Source organism: Priapulus caudatus, unplaced genomic scaffold, assembly GCF_000485595.1.
Source record: "Priapulus caudatus unplaced genomic scaffold, Priapulus_caudatus-5.0.1 Scaffold16, whole genome shotgun sequence".
In the NCBI taxonomy this organism is placed as follows: domain Eukaryota; kingdom Metazoa; phylum Priapulida; class Priapulimorpha; order Priapulimorphida; family Priapulidae; genus Priapulus; species Priapulus caudatus.
Window position 1 is genome coordinate 846187 of NW_014577077.1, and position 23782 is coordinate 869968.

The following is a 23782-nucleotide window of genomic DNA, read 5'->3' on the forward strand; positions in this document are numbered from 1 at the left end:
TCATTCGGCGCACGGATCCATAGCTGCCAGCGCTGCATACTGTCGTAGGACGTTCCCGCGGTCGCGTGCGCCTTGCCGCGGAAATGCGCGCAAGATCTGCGCTTAGCGCTTTGGATTAACACCTCCTTTCGGCAACGCTTTTCTAGTATCCCGTCTCATCTTGTTCTCACCTGTTAGTGTTAGCATGTACGTAATACTGATTTAATGTCAAAATCCTGTGGAACAAGTGCATCTGATTATGGGACATAAATTGTTCTAGACTGGTATCGTATCTCAACGTGTAGACAAAGGTAACATGTGGGCACCAGTTGATTGCATCTCACGAGATGCAAGAATTTGATGTTATTGGTGTTGAAATAAATAAACATCTAATTTTAAATGTAGATCATTGCACATATTGGTAAAAATAATTATGTGTAAGTGTTCTAAGGCATGTTAGTCATATGGTATACAATTGGTATTATGCAAGACATACCAGTAGGTATTGGAAAAGCCAGGAAATATGATACCAATTGACTAAACATGTAAAATCTATGACACAGTTTTACATGCTGAGACAAAATCTATTGGTCTGTATTAAAGTGATTTAAGTCACCTTAAATAGTAAAAAATAAAAAAATATATTTCCACTTTTTCACAAAATATAAGTAATTCTGTTCACTTTTTATGGTTAAATTGCTGCATTATACTTCTTATTTTACTATATTGTTTGATGTGAACATGCACTTGTGACTCATACATAGCCCATAGCAAGCAATTAATGTCAGGAACACAATATCAAATCGTCCAGGTTTTTTGGATTTTTAACTAGTTGAGAAACAATCTTATCAGGTAAGAATTTGACGATACGTTTAGTCCCGTTAGTTCTTACTTTTAATGTAAAGAAATGGCAACAAAAATTTTACAAATTTTACCATAGAAAATTCGTGACGTAGTCAATTTAAAGTAACCCCACATAAAAAGTTATTAATGCTTTTACTAAAAATTATTGTTGCCACCAATGCTATTTCCATGGTCTATTATAATTTGGTCAGCTGTTGTCAGCCCAAAGATTATCTTTAATCATGATTGCATAATCCAGGTTACATATATTATATAAATATATATATAATATATAAATTATAATAGCACATATAAAATATATATGTGCTAATCAAAATTGGTTGCAAATATTTTTTCAATATTTCATGGCATGTATTCAGTGAGTGATCCTTTCTTTGTAGTCTTCATTTACACATGAAGATTACACAGCAGCAGCCGAACTGATGGAGGGGTTGGACACCGCAGAGTTTGATAGCGACTTTGATGAAAGAGAAACAGCTGATATTGGTGACCTAGCAGTAGAGGCAATCCTGGTAGATGACTATGGTGAAAAATATTTCCAAATCACTCTTTACATTTTTGTTGAGTAACATGTTACCAGTTGATTTACTTGTGTGCTTAATGTTTGTGACAGCAATCTTTGTCCTAGGGAAACAAAGCCGATTTGGTTCACATGATGTTTATTTCCAATTACTCTTATAGATGATTTATTGATTATCTTGTCATACATGTATGTACACATTTGTGATGACTGTCAGATAGAAGGCTATGGTACACCTGAATGTTTTCACAAATTTCAACTGCGTGGTTACAGCGCAGTTCACACATTTTTGTGGTGCCAGTGACCAGGCAGTTTTGTTTCATTAACACAGGTAGCTGCCATTCATGTTTTATGATAATGTTAATTATTTATTGATTGCCTATAAAACAAGTTTCAGCATCAACTGTCCCTAAGACTATGTTATTCTGTATTATTATGTCGCATTAGCGAACACGTTATAGCACCTAACCATGTAATTTACATGTGCATATCATAATGCAGATGGACTCCCACCAGCACAGGAGTACATTGACGTGCTTCGACAATATTTTGGGCACAATCGGTTCCGACCGCTGCAGTGGAAAATCATTAACACTATAATAAACGAGAAAAAAGATCAATGCTGTGTAATGGCTACAGGTATGAATTCGGTGTATTGTGTAACAGAATGTTATATATGTATATATATATAAAGGATTCTCCCCGGGCCTAATGTTAGGTCCGACATGCCTTAATTTTGCAGCTGCATTTACTTTTGACAATCCCAACACAGTCGTGCTGTTTTTATAGCTTGATATATACATTTCTGAACTGATCTAATTTACCTGTATTAGGTCTGCTTATGACATACCTAACTGATTCCAATTGGTACAACCCCATCCTGGATTTTGTCCATCCGTCTATACATGACATGCCTTCAGAAATTAATGGGGAGAAATTCATGGGGAAATCGTTACACTATCGATTACACTATCGATCGCGTTTACTATCGCGTTTACTATCACGACACTATCGATCGCGTTTACACTATCGATTTTTGTCAGCAAATCGTCCGAGTCATGCAAAATAGAACAAGTTCTATTTCTCCAACTCGGCGACTTGACTCCGACTTCGACTCCAACACTATCGAATTTCAGCCGATTAGTTGGAATGCACTTGAAATCGGTTTGCGGACAAAAGTCGATAGTGTAAACGCAGCATTATATATGTGTGTATTGTGTGTAAATATATATAAGCGCTGAAGGGAAAATGACCAACTAGTTGTTGACTAAGTCATGTAATCGGTTTAATATAAATGAGCAATGTATGTGCTTTTACATTCCCTGCATTATTTGATGCACTTAAAGAATTGTTCTCTTCAATACATTTCTTGACTGACATTGCTAGTACAGAAGGCACATTTTTCCTGCCATTCACAGGCTACGGCAAGAGTCTCTGTTACCAGTTTGCATCAGTCTACACCGGAAGAACGACTGTTGTTATCTCCCCACTGATATCACTGATGGAAGATCAGGTGATGGCACTCAGGTGAGCTTTACCTGTACATCATTGGTTTGCAACATCATATTTTATGCCAAATGATAGAATAATATGTGGGTAGTCTAAACATATTAAAACCATAAATATAATGTCTCTAACATACTTCAAGTAATGAAGCTCTGTGAAAGTCAACCCTGTAAGAACTCACGTTAAACTGCAGCTTGCTTGGGTAGCCACGGAACAAAGTATACGCGATTGCTATACATTAAGTTCCTACATAACAACATCTGATTTAAGGCCCGTCTCCACACACATGGCTCGGAACGGCACGGCGCCGTTCACCCCTACCGGCAAAGTTCAAATCTGTTGTATATTAAGGCGCAGTCTCCACTGACACGGCACGGCGCCAGCCCAGTCACGGCGAAAGTCAAATGTGTTTGACTTTTGCCGGATGTCGTGTACGGAGAAAGACAGTTGAACCAATCAACGCAATTGTTTTTTATCACGTGTTCTGCTCACGTTACCATCGGCCAATGGACAACAAGCACATGTATGCATAATTTCTGATCATTGAACCAGAGTGAACACAATGCGCTCAGATACAATGCGCTAAATCACAATGCATTTTTTTTTCAGCGCAACGGCGCTGCGTTTTGCTGTGCCGTGTCTTGCCGCGTGTGTGGAGACATAGCTTTACATGTATCCAAGATGGCCGATGTTATTGCCACTTATTTAAGTGCGTCCAAACACAAAAATTGATCGAATTTTGCGTTAGCCGCACTTATAAGTGTGTCCAAGATGCACATAGCTCCATTGCCCACACTTATTTTAAGTGCGTCCAAAGCTAAAAAAATTTCCTTGCCCAAAGTTATTTTAAGTGGTACTTTCTAAAAACCGGAATGGAATCAACTGGCACGGCGAGCGGCACTTATAAGTGTGTCCAAGATGCACATAGCTCCATTGCCCACACTTATTTTACGTGCGTCCAAAGCTAATTTTAAAGGGGCCCTGTATTCATGGTATTACTTCCCCATTCTGCGGTTGTGGTTGTTATTATTGGTAAACCTTTCTCCTTTGTTGGGTGGATTTTGGTGGATTTGGCTATAGTTGGTACAGCGCCACCTATTGGGTAGACCTGTCAAAATATTGAATACAGAGCCCCTTTAAGTGTAATGGTCATCAACTGGAATATTGCTATCTCTCCTGACATACTTTGCAGTGCTGTAGTGGGGACACCACAGTATTCTTTCATCTTAACAGCACCTGAGGGAGTAAGCTACATGATGATAAACAAGAAGATAGAAATTTTCATTATTTCGTTTAACATGTTTAATTACAAAAACTTAAAAAGTACATTTTTGTTAAAAAAATCCAAGGCACAATCTGGTGGCCAAGGGAAAAATTTAGCACTGGCCACACTTATAAGTGCGGCCAAGGGAAAAATTCAGCATTATCCGCACGTAATCAAAATAAGTGTGGCGAAGGGAAAAATTCAGCATTATCCGCACGTAATCAAAATAAGTGCGGCCAAGGGAAAAATTCAGCATTATCCGCACGTAATCGAAATAAGTGTGGCCAAGGGAAAAATTCAGCACTGGCCACACTTACAAGTGGGAATTGTCACTTCCATCCAAGATAATGAATGATACTTCCTTATGTATTTTAATAATAGAGATACGTACTAACTAGATAGAAAGACTAAAGATATAAAGAAACAAATCAGATATATAAGTAAACTATATACAGTACAGCATTGATCTGCCTTGTATACAGCATTTGAATTATGGCTATCTTTTAGTGTGGTAAACATCGAGGCATGTTTCCTGGGCTCGGCACAGCGCCAGATGGGTGTGGTCAGGCAGAAACTGCTGGCAGGGGGTTACCGGGTAATCTACCTGACGCCAGAGTTTGCTAGAAGTGCATCTGACTTGCTGGTGCAGCTCGAAAAAAGTGTTGGTAAGTGGCTTTGCTATGATTTCATTTAGTAAAATGCGTTGCAAACTAGACCTATTTACGGTCGATCACATTTTTGAGACATCAGTCTTTATCAATACCCAGCTTTGAGCACAAACTTGTTTGTTCTTTAGTTCTGAGGAATGCTGGTGGATGTATTGTAGCATATAAATGATAGGTTGTTAAAGTGCCATTGTGTCTGTTTGTGAAATTTATTGCTAATTCTACATGTGATATATCATGACAGTCATTTCATCATGTCATGACAGACATATCATCAATTTCCTGGCTTATATTATTGAATCATCACATTTTTAGCTCACCTTGACATCGTCAAGCTGAGCTATTGCCATGGGTCGTCGTCCGTCGACATTTGGCTACGGTCAACGATAACTCAGGAACCGTTTCATCCACATGTTTGAAATTGCGTATAGTTGTTACTGCTATGCTCCCATATTAAACGTCCTATTTTGGAGCACGCCAGTCGACGTACTTTCGAGCTACGGCAATTTTTTGTCAAAAATGGGAATTGCTATTAGTCAGTTCAGGTTCAACGGATTTTGCTCATTTTTGGTATGTGAATGAATAAGGGCTAGGGGTTTTGATATTAAAAAAAAATATTATGCAAATTAGGTAGGGTTTGGCAATTATATAGCATATTATATAGACACGCAGATAACAAACAGTCTGTGGTGTCACACTCGTCTGGTTCGTTTTACAAGATTTTATTGACAATATCTTTAATGCAAAATTCCTGCTATGAACATATTATGATTTATACTATTATTATTATATTATTATTATTATGATATAATGATTTATGCTAAGAAACATCAAAGCGGGTGTAGCGCCATCTACCGTCACAAATTGTGATTCATTTTGGTTTATAAATTATTTATAATTTATATATAATATTATTTATTATTTTCACATAAAAAATTACACATATAATTATCAAGAGTATATAATGGGAGTTCTCCCATATATACTCTTCGTTTCTATAATGTACGTCGATTTTTGGTCAATTAAAACTGACTTTTTCTCACTCACTCATTTGTGTCCTTTTTTGTGGTGAGCTACAGTGTCATTGACACTTTCATATTCATTTTAAATCTTTTGTAACTCTACTGTTCTCTATTAATAAAGACAATCACATCTAAATTTAGATTATTCTGGCTGAGAATAACTTGATTTGAACTTTTATACAAATGGATGCATAATTATTTATTAAATAATTGTATGATTTATCGTTTGTGAGTTCTATAGTTGAATTACATGTAACATATAGACTTAATATGTGTGATTTTAATAGCCAGAAAATATATGGAGCATTTACTGTTTTACTGTGAAATTTTATTGTTTTTTATTGAAGGCAAATAACTGTTAATGCAATTGTTAATTACAATACAGTAAAATCAGATTCTGAAATCCATGTTAAAATAGTTTATTTTAAAGACATCTCACATTACATACAGAGATTTGTGTGAATATTATAGATAGCAAGATTTACTAAGCATTTAGAACATTCCATTGTATTATTGACCATGGTTATAGTGCCCAATGCAGTACTGCTGGTTATGGTTACACTTCCCGTTGTACTGTTGTTGGCTCGAGTTAAGGTTCCAATTCCAGTGTTGTTAACCTGTGATTAGGGTTCACAGTATAGTACTGCTGGCTATGGTTGGGTTTCTCCTTGTAGTGCTGTTCACTGTGGTTAGGGCTCCCACTGCAGTGTTAATTGTTTGTCCTCGATGGTGCATCCTTGGTGGTGGTTTATTTAAAACCCGTAGACGTTGCTTGCGTCGTGGCGGACGCACTCTCACCTTGGCCTGCAGCAGGGGCACGCTGACGTGCACACCGTAGTGGCAGCGCACCTTGAACGCGACGTCGCCTCCCAGCATCAACCCGGCTATCTGCGACACGACGACGTTGAACGAGTACTCGCCCGCGTTTATCACCATGCCGCACGTGCCGTGCGCGACCTCGAGACTCCTCGCCGTTGCCGCGGCGGCGCCCCCTGGAGGCGGTGTGGCGCGGCACGCCAGCGTGCGGTAGTGACGTCGAACGTAGAAGCTGCCGTGAAAGTCGTCGTCGAACGTGACGTCGAGCGTGATTGACGTGTGGCCGCAGGTGACGCTCGTGTCAACGATCGGTGGGGTCAGCGACGCGGCCGCGTGCAGCAACGCGACGGCTACGATCACGTGCCACAGCCTGCGTGACCGACCCATCACAGTGTTCATCACTCGATGCATCTAGATGAGTGGCCTGTTGGGGACCGTTCCACGTCACGGGTTTCCACAATGTGAAGCTTCGTAGGGCAGTATGACAACTTAATTGCTAGATCGAAGTTCCGTGATGCAATACTGTAAGGCAGTCCGAGTCTGGCAGATCAAAGATTTGTTACGCAGTACTTTGCAAGACAGTTCGACAACTGAGTAGATCGGAGTTCTGTGATGCAACACTCTGTAAGACCTGAGTTTGGTAGATCGGAGTTCTGTGATGCTACACACTGCTCTTGTATCTTCTTTTGATGCACACCGTTGATGCAAACTCCGTTGATGCAAGACTTCGTAAGAGTCTACACTCTCAAGAGCTTGCTAGATCTGTGGTGGAAGCTTCGTCAGACGGTTCAGCAGCATGTCAGTCCTATCGTCAGAGTCCTGTTGATAATCACGAGTCTCTTTCAGAATGACGCTTCACCGAATAAATTCGCCGTGAACTGGAATACTCTTGCGTTTTCTCGTCGTGTTAATGCACTGGACCATATAGCTACATTCGCATCCGTTTTCAGCACTAGTGTGTAGCCACTGATGAGCAAAAGAACACTGGCAGTGGGAATGTCCGCTAACGGCTTGCTTGCTTCCAAGCCATTGTGCTTTTTGGTAGATGAATTCCTAGTAAACCAGTGTGGCTATATATCCAGCGATTACCACAGCAGGTTGTTGACTCTGCAATCACAGTCCCAGATTGTCACGTCCAGAAGTAGTACTGAGAAAACACCATCTACTAATTTGTAAAGACACACGTACTTGCTGTCAGACAATAGCCAGGACTGGCACACCTAGCTGCTTTTCATACAATGCTGGGCTGGTATCATCTGGCTCCAAAGAGAACGTAACAATGGCACCATTTTTCACCATACAGCTGCAATTGTTCATATTTCTTCTCATGGTTCTTTGTCTATACAACACATACGTAGTTTTCTATAGTTCATGTGCTGTATATGTCCACCAAAATGTAAATGTATCTAATGTTGCTAAGCCGAGTATACTATAGGAAATTTATTATAGGTTACAGAATTTGTGTAGTGCTGTGGATGTCATGCCTCAGATGTAAATATTATAATCACAGTTATGCGAATATACGTTTTTTAACATGTGTATGAATTTTATTGCAGGAATAGATCTCGTGGCCATAGATGAAGCTCACTGTGTATCACAATGGGGGCATGATTTCCGTGCTGCATACCGACAGCTTGGTTCTCTACGCAAACTCCTGCCTAAGGTTAGATTATCCAAGAAAATCTTTAATAAACATATATGAACATGAGTTAGTTAGAAACTCTTAAGGTATATCTTAGAATTTAAAAGACTGAAGATTGAAAAAAGACTGCAAACTGCTGGGACGAGTACATTGTAGAGGGGCTAGCTTCGTAAGAAATGATTACACGTCGAAAGATCCAGGCAGCATGATAAAGATGCTAGTCGTTGTAAACTTTCCAACCCTAGCTTCATGAGGCAGGGTTACCAAAATGCACAGCCTACAATGTGGCCGAGGTGTTAGTTCCAGTTCTTATAATTTTATTAAACCACTATAATCTAAAAAAAAATTAAAGGAAAAAATAATCACTGACTTTGACATTGTAAATATAATAGAAAGGGAAGCCTGCAATCACTCTAGATGTTTTACGGTAGAACGTAGCACAACAGAACAATTTCAACATTCACTCTCATAAAAACAACAATAGACTGGAACCATGCAGCGCTGCCTGGAGGATGTGGCGATAGCCACATCACCTGAGACTTTCACAACAGCCGCGGAGAAGCGTTATTATCGGTTCTGCTAATTAATGCCCCCTCTTATAGTGTATGGTTTTGTGTGGTACCGTAATCATGTAGATATATACCCTGTGAACATGTCAAGTAATGTTAAAAACTTGGTACACATAAGCTTAATTCTGCTGTTACCCAGAAGTCGTCTGTGATCGCTTAATTACTATTTATTCTGCCTGTGAGTACCAGCTAGTACTCATCAGGAAAAGTGACTATAATAAACTATAGCAGGGAACAATTTCCAGCCAAAAATTTGCATAGCAAATGTGCTATACAAAATAAATTTTGCATAGCAATTGGATAAATTTGTATAGCATTTTTTTTCAGACAATCACAGTGCAAATTTACACCGCAGTGCATGCTTGGCGTGTTATCGTGTCTGCCTGTGACAGGCACAGCTAGCTTAAGCCTAGGACACACTAGCGATTCTGCATGCTGCCCGGCAGCGTTTAAACAGCTTGCGAGCTTGGCACTCGTCCGCTCGCCAATGTCGAGTGAAAATAATATGGGGTCGGGCGAGTGAAAGCTAAAGCTGACTCGCCCATGTTGGCGAGTAAAAATAATTGTCTAGAACTTTAATCAAATGTTGGTTCCTTACGTTATATATCCAAACATTGATGAAATACAGTTCTAGCGATTGTGAAGGGCGGCTATCTGACTCCTCGACCACGACATCCTCACTTTATATTATCAAAGGTCGCCGAAGAAAGCAGCCCGCGAGAGCGTGCAGCACCAGCACAGCGTGGCTGTGTATACGTGCCTGGGGCGGCATATTGATTGATGTACGGGGGGGGGGGGGAGTGCAGGATTGTTTAAAAGTCACGTTGGCCGTGGTGTTAACAAATCAATAAAATCGGCGTAACGTGGCATTTCATTGACGCGGCAAAGCAGCCCGAGAATAAAAGTAAATTGTAAACATGTATGTTTCCGTTTACATCTCGCATGGGCTGCATCGCACAACTGCGATTCATAAAAAAATATGCGTAGCAAATGGCTGAAAATACATCGCGAATTGCGATGCGATACCGGGAAAATTATTCCCTGTATAGTACCTCAATCTCATTCATATTGAACTGCTGCATAGATGAATGCACGATGACACGTGCAGACACTCCTATAAAGATACTCATGAAGAGACTGCTTGTAAAAAAAGGGCATTTCAAACTAATAAGCTATGGTTTTATGTTTAAAGGGATCGTTTACCCTAGGTTCTAGGGTTATTTTCAGTTAATTTAGGTTAAAATTACGCTACATAAAAAGTTTCATGGTTTAATCATCATAGGAAATATTATTAAAAAATGTTTTAAAACTAACGACTACAGTTTGATTACAACGACAGTGGCGCCACTCAAAGCGCACGATCTGATAAGTTGCGCAAAACCACTTTCCAGCCAAGGGCTACAGACCGAGGGTGTTTCTTATTTATTCATTTAAAAGCAAAAGGATTGTAATATCTTATAAACGACATATAGTTTCAGTTATAATATGGATAAATTTGCCCTAAAATGAATATCGTTCGGTTAAATAGCATTTAGGTATAAATATAATTGCACTAGTCTTTTGTGATTAGCCCTCGGTCTGTAACGTGCAAAATAAATTATCAAATATGCAACTTTTTTGGGGTGGCAGCACGGTCGCGGGTGTCATGGCGCCGTTCAAATTTCGTAGCGTTGATGTGTAATTAATTATAACAATTAAATTAGGTATCTGGTAACAAATACGTGTGGGTATAAACGATTTGTTATACAGTAAGTACAGTTGTATGCAGTAAAATCCTAGAGGCTACTGTCCCTTTAATTGAACTTATGACCACACGTGTGCATGCATCATGATATAAATCATGAGTGACTTAATTACTCGTAGGTGCCATTCCTTGCTGTCACAGCAACGGCCACACCGGAGGTCAGGCGTGACATCTGCAAGTCTCTCCATATGAAGGATGCTGTGCAATGGACCACCAGTTTTGACAGGTAACAGCAATCAAGGAGCACTGGATTAAGGAGAAGCAGAAGATACACGTTTGGAGTGTTATAGTGTTATTGCCTTATTGGGGATATGTAATGTACAATTAAAGTGCTGTTATCTATGTAGTAAAATAGTGCCAATTGTAATTTCATATACAGTAGGTGTAGACAGTGGTGCCTAATTCCACCAAATTCCTCGTAATACGAGTTTATTGCTTTAAACCACAACAATAATTAATTGCTAAAAGGACACTGGTATGCTATATCATGCATACATTTTTGTGTTAGTAATTGGCAGCCTAAAGTTGTCAATATAACAATCCTCAGATGTATTTTACTTGATTTGGCTAAGTAATCACCAACTGTGCCTGTGATGTAAATCAGTATGCTAACGGTTTGGTATCGCAATGCTGGACAATAGATATGCAATCACTCTAGATGTTTCACAGCAGAACATGGCATCACAGTCCAATTTCAACATTCATTCTCATAAAAACAATAGACTGGAATCAGCTGCCTGGATTATGTGGTGATAGCTTTAGGATTGTGGTTGGATCTAGTGATTTTTTAACCATTTGATTTTTGATTTTTCACACATGACTTTTATTTTATTTTTTACAACCCAGGCCTAACCTATTTCTATCATCAACGATGAAAAGTGGCAACATTGGCAAAGACCTGCAGAGCCAGATGGCTCGAGGAGCGAACCAATTTGATGGACCAACAATCATTTATTGCCCAACAAAAAAAGCAACTGAAGATGTTGCTAAAGTCCTGGAATGCAAGTACTTTTAAGAAAAAAATTTGCTTGCTGTATATACGTAGCCATAATAATAATGTGACAGTTTATAATTTCACATGCATGTATAGAAGTATGTTGTTTTACATGAATATTCATTCAAAAGTCGTATATTTTTATATTATTTTAGTTTGCTGTTCACTTGCGTCTGTGACGTGATAATCGAACATCATGTTGCAGTGTTGGATGTCAGCTGTGCCATCTACCATGCTGGTCTGTCAATAGAGAGGAGAACTAATGCTCATCGTCAGTTCATCGAGGATAAGATTCAGGTACAAATGCAGATGATTGGAGTTTGATGCTGAATGATTGCATCTATAACTCCTCTCTGTCCATTGATTGTCCTGGGTCCCAAAGAGATTCTGGTCATGTATGTGGGTAGATCTGTGGCATGTGCTGTGATGGTATCTCCCGTTTATGCACATGAATCTTGCTGGTTATCGTTTCTATAGAGAGGTTTCCTAGGTATGGGTGCGTGATGCTGCTCATAGTTGCCATGATAATGTTTTCTCACTAAGGGTGCATGATGCAGGTTATAGTTGCTGTGGTATTATTTATTAGGTATGGTTGTATAATGCAGCTGATAGTTACTATGGTGATAGTTGTCACATTAAGGTGTGTATAGGTAGGCATTGCAGGTGAGAACTGTGACAGATCTGTTGTCTAGTTATAGGTGTGTGATACAGGTGGTAATTGCCATGACTATAATTGCTATACAGTATTATTTTTGTGGTTATGCATTGCAGGTGATAGTTGCGACAGTGGCATTTGGCATGGGCATAGACAAGCCTGATGTACGACGCATCATCCACTATGGAGCACCTAAAGACACAGAGTCCTATTACCAGGAGATCGGGCGTGCTGGTAGAGATGGTGCCCCCAGTGTTTGCCATGCATTCTACTCCCCAGCAGACTTCTCTGTTAACAGGTGTGTGCTGTACTAGCCTTTATTCTCATTCTACTAGTCTAGTTGTTCTCAACAAGTTTGCTCTATATGGTTACACTCTTCTAGTGTCATGAGGGTAATAGGAATTTTTTAGGTCAACTGAATGAAAAATGCGCATTCGATATATTCCCAGTTTTGTTATCTGAAATGCAACATATTTTGAACGTTTGAATTATTTATAACTGAAATTAAAGTTGGCATTTATGGTTATGTTGCTAGAAATGAGTGTAGGTATAGAGATTCTGTTGTAGTAGCAATGTAGATGATGTCCTGCAATACATTGTGTCTCAGAATATATATATATATACAGGGTACCCACGGTCATTAAAAGTCATTAAAAGTCGTGGAAAATGGATTTTGGTTTTCCAGGCCTTGAAAAGTCATGGAAAATGGGGAAAGTCATTAAAAGTAATTAAATTTGAGATTTTCCTGGAGCATTTTCTTCTGTCAAGTTTTTGTAATATTTGAAATCATTATCATTATAAATAGCCCCACTCACACGGTCCCAGTCACCTTGCCCAACAGAGGGAAGGAAGCAAAGCCCCCAGTGTGCATAATACACATATTTTTGTTTGAATGTTTTTTATGGCTACATTGTGTCTCAAATATTATACAAAAGCTATTGATTTCAGGATCATACATTATGTTAAATAAAGTTTATTAAAAAAAAAAATTGAAATCGATGCACTGATGTATGATTCGTTATTATATGCAAAAATCTTCTCAAATTAGTCATTAAATTCAGAAATTTTAGTGATGAAAAGTCATGGAAAAGTTATTAAATTTCACTCCAGGTGATCTGTGGGAACCCTGTATATATAATATATACATCTATTGCTTTAATATTTAATATGAGTTAATATGTGTATGATGTTTATATGAGTATGAATCAGAGACTCCCTGCAGAGTAGTGATAACTAAGTCCACACTGTCACATAGATTCCTACTCAAAGATATCAAGTCCGAGCAATTTCGACAGCATAAAATGGACATGCTGTCCAAAATGGAGCAGTACCTTTCGACCACCAGGTGTCGTCGGCGTGCCATCTTAGAGTACCTAGAGGACAAGGAAGTCAATGACGTAGGCGGTACTGACAATTGCTGTGATAATTGCGCTCGCAGGTATGCATGTTTTTCTCTGGCATTTTCCTTCATCATTTTTTATTAAATGTCGGCACTCGGATTATTTGCGCCACTGCGTCATGAATGTCTACGTTCAGAATTTCTGGTAATTGAAAGAAAAAGAATTTAAAGCCGGGATAAAGTGGAATTCCATGAGCAAATGTATTTTAATATTTATGACAACCTTCCGCACACTACCTTAGCGTCATTTACATTTGTTTATCATTGCTACTATAGGTTAAAATTAGCCAAGCAGGGCTCGAGGAGCGGATTAGATCAACTAGACAAGATGGGGGAGACCATTGACTACAGCAAGGAAGCCAAAGATCTCCTCACTGCTGTCGCCAGTCTAGATGGGAACTTTGGCATCAACATGAGCATCCTATTTCTCCGTGGCTCGGTTAGATATTTTCACCTTTTAGTCAGAGACTATAGGTATATGTCAATGAGTCATATGTCGATTGAGAAAGCCAAATCTGGGGCGATGTGAATTCTTGTCGGAATTGTAAAGACACCAGGCAAGAAGTTTTCTTTGTGGATGCTATTTAGGCTGGCAATTTTTTTATTTGAATTTTGGCTGTTTGTATCAGCAGAACTCCTTGTCATTGCAGATGAATCAGAAGATGCCACGCTATCTGACCAGCCACGAGAACTTTGGCTGCGGCAAATATCGAGCGGAGAAGTGGTGGAAGGCGTTCGGTCGCGTCATGCTCTCTGAGAAGTACCTCAAAGATCAGCCGATTCCACGCAGCTTTGGCTCCACAGTAGACCTATCTGCAAAAGGAAGGAATTGGCTGAATTCTAGCAGGTGCCATAGCAGTAATAGCAGTAGTTGTAGTAGAAGTACATGTTGCATTAGCGGTAGTGACAGTCAGAAAGATTTTCATGTGATGTGTTGATAACTTTCTGGTACCATCAGTTTGGAACAGGTAATAGTTTTTTGTTTTTGTTGTTACTGTTGTTTCTCGTAATCATCGTCTGTCAGGTGTGTTTTATATATGCCATTTACTTTTTGATCCTAATTGTGAGTATCAGTTGGTATAATACAACTGAAGTTACGCTTCATCAAAACATCAATGAAATTTTCATTTTATATTATGCAGGAGCGGTAAAAATCCGGAACTGAAATTGGTGCCAAATCAAGAAATGCTACTTATGCAAAAGGAGAAAACTGAGATTAGTTATGCACCAAGGTATGACATATGATGTCAATCACCGGGTTACTCAGCAATTATCTAATGATGTTTAATTTTGCAGTAATATTAATGCATTACCAGTGATGTATGATAATGCAGTGCTGCTGCATCAATGATGAACGATATAACAATCCTCTTTAGTTAAAGGGAGAGTTTACTCTAGGTTCAAGGGTTATTTTCAGCTAATTTAGGTTATAATTACGCTACATAAAAAGTTTCATGGTTCAAGCACCATTAGAAATATTAAAAAAAAATGTTTTAAAACAAACGACTACAGTTTGATTACAACGACGGTGGCGCCACTCAAAGCGCACGATCTGATAAGTTGCGCAAAACCACTTTCCAGCCAAGGGCTACTGACCGAGGGTGTTTCTTATTTATTTATTTAAAAGCAAAAGGATTGTAATATCTTATAAACGACATATAGTTTCAGTTATAATATGGATAAATTTGCCCTAAAATGAATATCGTTCGGTTACATAACATTTAGGTATAAATGTAATTGCACTTTTGTGATTAGCCCTCGGTCTGTAACGTGCAAAATAAATTCTCAAATACGCAACTTTTTCGGGGTGGCAGCACGGTCGCTGGTGTCATGGCCCCGTTCAAATTTCGTAGCGTTCATGTGTAATTAATTATAACAATTAAATTGGGTATCTGGTAACAAATACCTTTTGGTATAGACGATTTGTTATACATTTAGTACAGTTGTATGCAGTAAAATCCTAGAGGCTACTGTCCCTTTAATGATATATAATACAGCAATATAGCACCAGCAACAATTTTTCATCCTGCAGTGTCGTATCAACAATGTTGATAATATACAATATATGATGATTATGATCATTTTTGTACTGCCTATTAATGATAATAATTTAGTGAACAGCTATTTTGGTTATGATTGAATTTATCTCCTAAATATCTTTCAAGGATATTGCCCTCTGTGCCAGTGGAATCCTGGCAATCGACACAAGATTTGGGATCTAATCAGTTTCGTAAGCCAGAGCCACTGGATCCTCAGACAGTTCAACTACAGGTGTGAATTCCAAATTATAGTTAATCAATGGTCACAACCAATTATCAGGGATGAGAATTTTCCGCCGATCAGTGGAATTCCGCCAATTTGACAGACGCATGAATCGTGGAAATCCGTTGGGAAAAAAAGTTTGGGTCATGGGGAACGCTTCAAATCTGTTGTTAAAATTGAGTAAAAGTAGTTGTTAAAGTATGGCTTTTGCAAATACCTAAATTGAGCTAGAATGTATCTATCTCCACATGGCCTAAAGATGCCGTTACAGAGTCCATTTTTCTCAAAATTTTTTTAGTTAATCAATGGTTATAACCAATTATCAGGGATGAGAATTTTCCGCCTTTGCTGGGGGCACCCCTCCCGCACCCTCCGCACTTGGCAGCTACGCCGCCTCGTACTTGTCCTTCGTTATCTTTTCCTCTTTTTTCCCTTCTTGCTGTTCTCAACCCTGATTATAGATGAATCTAGCAAGTGTTTTGTTTGCATTTCTATAGTGTTGTAGATTAAGTCTGTCTCCCATAAATGGCCTCCAACTTCTTTGCAAGTTCTAGAAAGGGAGCACTTATATGTTTATCACCCACTATAAGCCAGTTCGTAGTTAGCCAAGGGGTTGTGTGACGTCACAGGTCACCGGGTCATTTGTGACAAAAATCGATGAAATCTCGAGTGCGGCTTGCGCTCTCGGTTCAGTACGTATATGTACATGTATTCTGTGTACGTGTACACGCACGCATGTGTACGTGCACGCACGCACGCACGCATGCACGTGTACGTTCGCACGTACGTGTACGTGCACAAGTACGTACGCATGCACGGACGCACGCGCGCACATGTACGTGCACACGGACGCATGCACGCGTGCACGTGTATGTGCGCACGCATGAACGTGTACGTGCACACGGACGCACGCACGTGTACGTGAACACGCGAAGATTGTAGCATTACAACGACACAGATACATGCGTATGTACTGTATGGTCGAAATACGAAATATTTTGTCACAAATGACCTGACCCGGAAGAATTCGTGGCAAAGTTCGTGCATGCGCACACTGTAATTATGAACTGGCTTATTCATGGTTTGCTATGGTTATTTCCGTGTTGGCTCCAATAAAGTTTGTTCGTCTTGTGGAAGTCGAGTTGTATTTATGTGAATTTCCTATATATTTTTTCAGGGAGAGTTGTACACAAAATTACTGGCGCTAAGGAATGAGATAGCAGATGAAATTGGTGCTGCCCCCTATATGATTGCGAGCAACAAGTGTCTCCTTGAAATGACAACAATCAGGTACAGTGTAGAAACATGTGCTCTGCATTCAAGTTTTAAGGAAGCATTAAGATTTTCAGTTTTATGTGATGTTATGAAGCAAAATTCTTATGAATGTAAAATTAATTGTCAAAATCCCTTTAAAAATATGCACAATCCAACTAATATATAGGTACATCGAACTAATATCAAAATTACAAGAGCACCAGTAGGAAAGCAAAACATGTGTTTGTTATTATTAAAACATGGTTTGCACAGTCCTTGAAAAGTCCTTGAATTTGAGGGGAGTCCTTGAAAAGTACTTGAATTTAGTAAATGTTGATTTTGTGCTTGAAAAGTCCTTCAATTTCATGAAAATGTCCTTGAATTTTTAGAAAGAATCCTTGCCTGTAATAAAAAGAAATTTTGTACCATCAATAATGTGCAAACCTCAATAAAAATTGCGTTAAATGAGCTTGAAAAGCTATAGACACGATAGACAGTTAAATGATGATCACAAATTACAGTAAGTCAGTGAAATCAGTCAGTAAATCAAGGTATGTTGTAGAAGTGTCAGTGTTTAGAAGGGTTTATTAATGTGATCCAGGTAAGTTTTAGGGGTGACATGCAGTGATTAAGAATGGGGTTATTAAATTAATCCAGGTATGTTTTGTTCTGTGTATGAATTCCGATAAAATGTCTAATAAAATATCCTTGAATTTCCGATAAAATGTCCTTGAAAAGTCCTTGAAAAAAATTTCAGTCCTGTATGAACCATGTAAAGTATATTGTTTATAATTTTTTATTTAAGACCCAGAACAGTGGAGGGCTTGTACAAAATAGAAGGTTTGCCAGAGGCAAGAATCACTAAATTTGGCCATCGCATGGTGGAGCTAATTGTCAATTTTAGTGAAAAGAATGACATGGGCACTGACAACTTTCCAGAGGAGTCAGTGGTGGTGAGTAGTTTTGCAGACATTGGTCTCTATGTCTATGTCTATAAGAATACTGCGCAAGGCCTGTTAGGGCATGATGCGCAGGGGTCGTCTGGCCCGCACAATGTTCATAAACGGTCTTGTTCCTTCCACTGCTAATACCATATGACCCTGTCACACCTTGACGACTTACCAACGAAAGCCAGTGTATACCGACGTTTGAAAAATTTGGTGAATACGCTGGCGTACGTCGAATAAGTTATGGGTAAGCTTTGTATAAGTTAAGAGCACGCTGAAGAACGCTGAAGAACGCTGAAGCACGCTGGTATACGTCGTAGTACGGCGAGTACGTCGGAAAATTTTGAGAAATTTTTCATACGTCGGTATACGCTGTCTTTCGTTGGTAAGTCGTCAAGGTGTGACATTGCCAATATATGGTTCTGAGGTAATGCCTTTAGGCTACAGTACCAGAAACTGGATGCTTGCATCATATGTATTGCGAAATGAAATTCCGAATAAATAAATCGAGAGCAATATTAAAATGTAAGTAGGAAAAGTAACTTAATTAATTATTACAATCATAATAACCATAGGCTGTGAAATTCACAAAAGCAAAAATTACGTAATTAAAATGTATGTGATATAAGATTTCTATAGAAATTCATAACTATGTCTACGTTTTTAGAAGAATAGCAAGTTGCAGTATAGCTTGATGCAGTTGTCAGAGACAGCAAGAACATCATATGGCTTGTTTGAACAGCAGATGACGAGCTTAGTAAGTATAAGATGATTATATTGACTGCGCATTTCTTCTTGAAAGATTAAATCTGCTAACCACTAAATTTCATGCATTTTCTTGTTTGCGCATCATGTAATTTACTAACTTGTATCATAAACTAATCACCTTTTAAGAATTACACATCTTTTGGCACTGTGATGTGCTCCATAATTTTAGGGAAAAAAACATTGAAGGTCAATAAAATTAAGAATTAGGATTTAGTGTTTGAAAGCGGAATTCAAAATCACATTAAGACTAATGGCTGTCGTGGGAAGATCTATGCATACTTCACTATGCCCAAACCACCCAATGGTTATACAATCGACATAGCTGGTTTGAAGATTGAATGAATAAAGCACATGCAAAGATAGTAGTTTTAATAATATGATGAAAAAATAAACACTCGTGTTCAGCTTGGTTAAACCAGTGACAAAAAGGCTAGGCACTTACTTTGTTACAGTTGTTGGTCAGCTTTTTCTTACCAGTCTTGAATAATTAACAATGTTGAAAAAACTATATTTAAACCCGAATTGTTTCTGAATGCCTGTTTGCTTATTTGCTCATAGGAAGTGGTAGCCACTACACGAGGCCTTAAAACTTCAACAGTTATTGGCCACTTGGCTGATGCCATCAAGTATGGCTTGCCTGTTGACACTGAACGCATAGGAATGACCAAGGACATACAGCAGATTATCATCAGTGCTATCAGGGCACCGCCCATCAACTCTGGTAACAAACTTTTATAGCTGCTGAGAAAAGCTGCTGTTATATTTGTTAATGACACAAATGTGATATAAAGGCAAGTATATGATATAAGAAAAACACTATCTTTTCTATATATTACTGATACAAGATCCTGGATGTGATAAAAAAAATCAAGTACAATGTGTACAAATTGGCAGCACTGTTGCAATGGATCTGTCAAATACCCTGCATTCATATATTTTTGCTCAACAGGGTATCATATGCTGAAGATAGTCATTCTCTTGTTAGATGTATTTTAGACATTAGGATATGATTTAATATGAATAAGCAGCCTCATATGAGCAATTCTATGTTAGCAGTCATCATTATACAATGGATATACCCAGGGCACAAAATTCAGATTTTTTTGCACCGGCCCAGAGGGCTGGTAACAGGAATTTCTTACCAGCCATCACCATAATTTACGAGCCCTCATAAATTTTGTTTGTAAAATCAATGTCATGTTTCACGCTTGCATTTTCGATTTCAAATTTGTAAAATGTTGATAAATTATGGCATGATATCCTTCAGGTAAAACAGTAATGTAGGCTATTTGCTCATTAATGCTATAAATAATGAAAGTGTCAATGACACTGTAGCTCACCACAAAAAAGGACACAAATGAGTGAGTGAGAAGAAGTCAGTTTAAATTGAGCAACCATCGACGTACATTATAGAAACGAAGAGTATATATGGGAGAACTCCCATTATATACTCTTGATAATTATATGTGTAATTTTTTATGTGAGAATAAATGTTTGAGATGTGAAAGTCTGAGATGTGGGCGAGTGATGGCGTTACACCTAAATGATCGCCATTTAACGTTTTTATAATATTCAGATTTAGGCACTGCCTAAAAGCGGAGCTCCCGATGTGTAACGTGTAAGATTGAGAGGATACGCTTATTCCACGTAGCTGCTATATACCACATGACAATGGTGTTTCCCTGCCCATAACACAACTTTTGTGAAAGGTTAATTGGTTGCATGGAAGTGTTTACTTCCAATGAGTTTTTCTAGGCGGTAGCACACGGTTGCCATCTGTATATCGCAATAATAATTTATAAACCAAAATGAATCGCAATTTGTGACGGTAGATGGCGCTATACCCGGTTTGATGTTTCTTAGCGATGGCGTTCGAAATAAATAGGTTATGCTGCGTTCCGACATGTTTTGTAAAACTTTACTCTAATATAGACGTTTTATCGGCAGGGTGGAGAGAAAATACCAATTTTGCATTAAAGATATTGTCAATGAAATCTTGTAAAACGAACCAGATGAGTGTGACACCACAGACTGTTATCTGCGTGTCTATATAATATGCTATATAATTGCCAAAACCTACGTAATTTGCATATTTTTTTGCAATTCCCATTGCAACTACCTAATTCCCATTTTTGCCAAAAAATTGCCGTGGCTCGAAAGTACGTTGACTGGCGTGCTCCACAATAGGACGGTCAAACCTCTGCCATAGCAGTAACAACTATACCCAATTTCAAACATGTGGGTGAAATGGTTCCTGAGTTATCGTTGACCGTAGCCAAATGTTGACGGAAGGACGGAAGGACGGACGGATGGACGGACGTACGACGGACGATGACCCATGGCAATAGCTCATCTTGACGATGTCAAGGTGAGCTAAAAAATGTAGGTACTCGCTAACACGGGCTGAAACCACCGGCTCGGAGGGCCGGTGTTTTGCCAATGTTACTGGCCCTCTAAATAATTTGTCAGCATATGCTGGTGGGCCAGTGTTAATTTCGCGCCCTGGATACCTATCTATCAATGACAGTTCGTGTTATCGTGCAGTACAACCATAGTGTAGTAAAGCACCTCTATAGAATGGCCGCCTGTTTATAAGGGTAATCTTTTCCAGGGTTCGTAGCGGGTCTTCCAAAGTCTTATAAGTACTTATTTTGCCTAAAATAAAATAAGGGCCCTTATTAGTACTTATTTTTGGTGAAATCTTAGAAAAGTACTTAATTGTCCTTATTTTTTCTCGACTTAGAGTAAGAATTGTTGTATATATAATACAGAATAATTAAATCTGCCGTGCAATTGTGTATATAAATATTGTTAGTGTACTTTAATAGTCGGTGATCTATCAGAAATCGCGTAAAAAAGTCTTCTTTTGGCCTCCAGAAAGGGTCTTATACGTCCTTATTTCAACATGTGTCTTACTACTATGAACCCTGTTTTCCATCTCCATTGAATTACCCTTATATGGGTTTTGACTATCACGACGCGTTTACTAAATAAAATGTTGTTTTTTCACATATTTTCAATGACTTGCGTGATGAGGGGCAAGCATCGAGATAGTTACCTCGTGTGATCATCACTGAATTTTTTCAGACATCAGTCGTCTGACTCCGATCAAGAATGTGCTGCCTGACTATATCGAGTACGGCCACATCCGCATCGTCATAGCGATCCTGCAGCGACAGTTTGACATGACTGATGCGGGCACCATTGAGGAGCAGCCGCTCACAGCACTGCCATCTGTGGCCCCATCGCAGGTGTGTAATGCACCGTCAGTAACATATATAGTTACATTATCTATGGTTGCCAATTTTTTAATAGGTTCTGGGTTCCAAAAGCGTCAGTCGGAACTTAAGAAGTTGGATCCGGTACACACCTCATCATATAGATCTAGTATAGCAAAACATTTGCAGATGAACTGTCGTTATCAAGTGTTATTACATCGTCATACTATACTCATAACTAGCTATGAATTTTCTTAGAATCGGGCCCTATTCTCGATCCATGTCGATCGTGCATGGGAATTTGTTCTCTGGTAACACAGCCGTGTGTTTGCAGTCAGTCTCCCCTGCACGTGGTGAGTACCGCCGGCCCCTTAAAATGTCTCGTTTTACCATAAGCCATAACTATTGTTCACTGGTGCACAAAATAGCCTTCGTTGTATAGAGGAACACTGTCACACAGGTTAGGATAGTAATAATACTAATATATACGACTCTTGACTGGAACCTTTGAAATCTTTGGTGTGAGCAATTTGAATGCTACGAATCTTGATAATTGTTACATTGTGTACACTAAATTATTACTAATTGCATCTAATAATTTATAACTGTAGAAATTTTGCTTATTTAACTAAACTAAATTTGAATTTATATTAACCAATGTTCAGATGCTTCGTTATGCCAAACCTTGCTACTTATTTATGTTCTATTGGCATTTGGTGAAAATTATGAAATGGCATCATTACAGGAACACAGCTAATAGAGTGCTTTTGTGTTAAGAGTACAGATATGTTCATGTTATAGTATACATAATTTTACAATATTTTAACAGTTACCTCAGACGCACGCTAATGTCAGGGGATCACATGCAGATGACAAGAAATCTGGCTTCGCATCACATTCCCAGACCACTCTACACAGGTAGCATTTCACTATTGACTATTTCGACTTTCAGCACTATTGACCACTATGGCATTTTTGGGAGTTCTGTGGGACTCCCCCGTTGATATGAGATATTAGATGGTATACTTATGATCGAAATTTGTTTTTAGGAAGATACAAAATATCTTGGCAATTTTTGGCATTTCGATGTAAAAATACATACCTATTTTTCAAAGAGTTGGCAGTTGAACATACTAGTGGTTCTTTATTGCAAGTAGATGGCAGCAGTTGAGGATGTATGGAATTGTACGGTACAGAACATAGTGGCCCCAGTGGGTCAGTGGTCAGCTTGGCAATTGTCGTGCTGATGTCTGAGTTTCTATTGCCCCTTTAGGGAAGTGTTAATTAGATGTGTGCCACACTCAGTTTGTATGCAATGGGTTTACAAATAAATTTGTTTCTATTTAGAAAATTCACCCGGATACATTTTCTTCTTTACTTGCAGTTAGTGTGCTGGACTTGTTTGTATATATATTATACTAGCTATTACCCGTCCTCCAGACGGGTTTGAGTGGGGTCTGATTTGAGGATGGCGGTTTAACCATTTATCTCTCACTTTTAGTTGAGGATGTATTTACAGTAAACGAAAAATACTGATATTTAGACTCGAGTCATATATCAATATTTGTTTAAATTTTTGTTTATCTAAATATATATAAAATCTGAAATTTTACCTTAAAATGACATACAATTAATGACTTTACAATAAAGGTATAATAATAAGCATTTAATTAGGAGGAGCCTTTACCTAGCAT

General features: G+C 38.6%; 1 protein-coding gene across 2 annotated transcripts in view; it reads left to right on the forward strand.

Annotated features, from left to right (window-relative positions):
• The window catches only part of LOC106810400 (Werner syndrome ATP-dependent helicase-like), a 30470-nt gene that overhangs the window by 4756 nt on the left and 1932 nt on the right, over positions 1–23782 (forward strand). Inside the window, exons 2-21 of one of the 2 annotated variants that reach the window (XM_014813748.1) lie at positions 1224–1368; positions 1865–2002; positions 2782–2890; positions 4641–4798; positions 8193–8299; positions 10711–10817; positions 11438–11592; positions 11791–11882; positions 12357–12538; positions 13496–13678; positions 13916–14078; positions 14290–14486; positions 14782–14871; positions 15805–15910; positions 17079–17191; positions 17961–18108; positions 18770–18859; positions 19429–19591; positions 21958–22121; positions 22918–23006. In XM_014813748.1, the coding sequence (XP_014669234.1) occupies positions 1224–1368; positions 1865–2002; positions 2782–2890; positions 4641–4798; positions 8193–8299; positions 10711–10817; positions 11438–11592; positions 11791–11882; positions 12357–12538; positions 13496–13678; positions 13916–14078; positions 14290–14486; positions 14782–14871; positions 15805–15910; positions 17079–17191; positions 17961–18108; positions 18770–18859; positions 19429–19591; positions 21958–22121; positions 22918–23006 (2699 nt within the window). Of the gene's footprint in view, positions 1–1223; positions 1369–1636; positions 1695–1864; positions 2003–2781; positions 2891–4640; positions 4799–8192; positions 8300–10710; positions 10818–11437; positions 11593–11790; positions 11883–12356; positions 12539–13495; positions 13679–13915; positions 14079–14289; positions 14487–14781; positions 14872–15804; positions 15911–17078; positions 17192–17960; positions 18109–18769; positions 18860–19428; positions 19592–21957; positions 22122–22917; positions 23007–23782 lie in introns of both variants that reach the window. The other variant, XM_014813757.1, reaches the window with a different exon arrangement.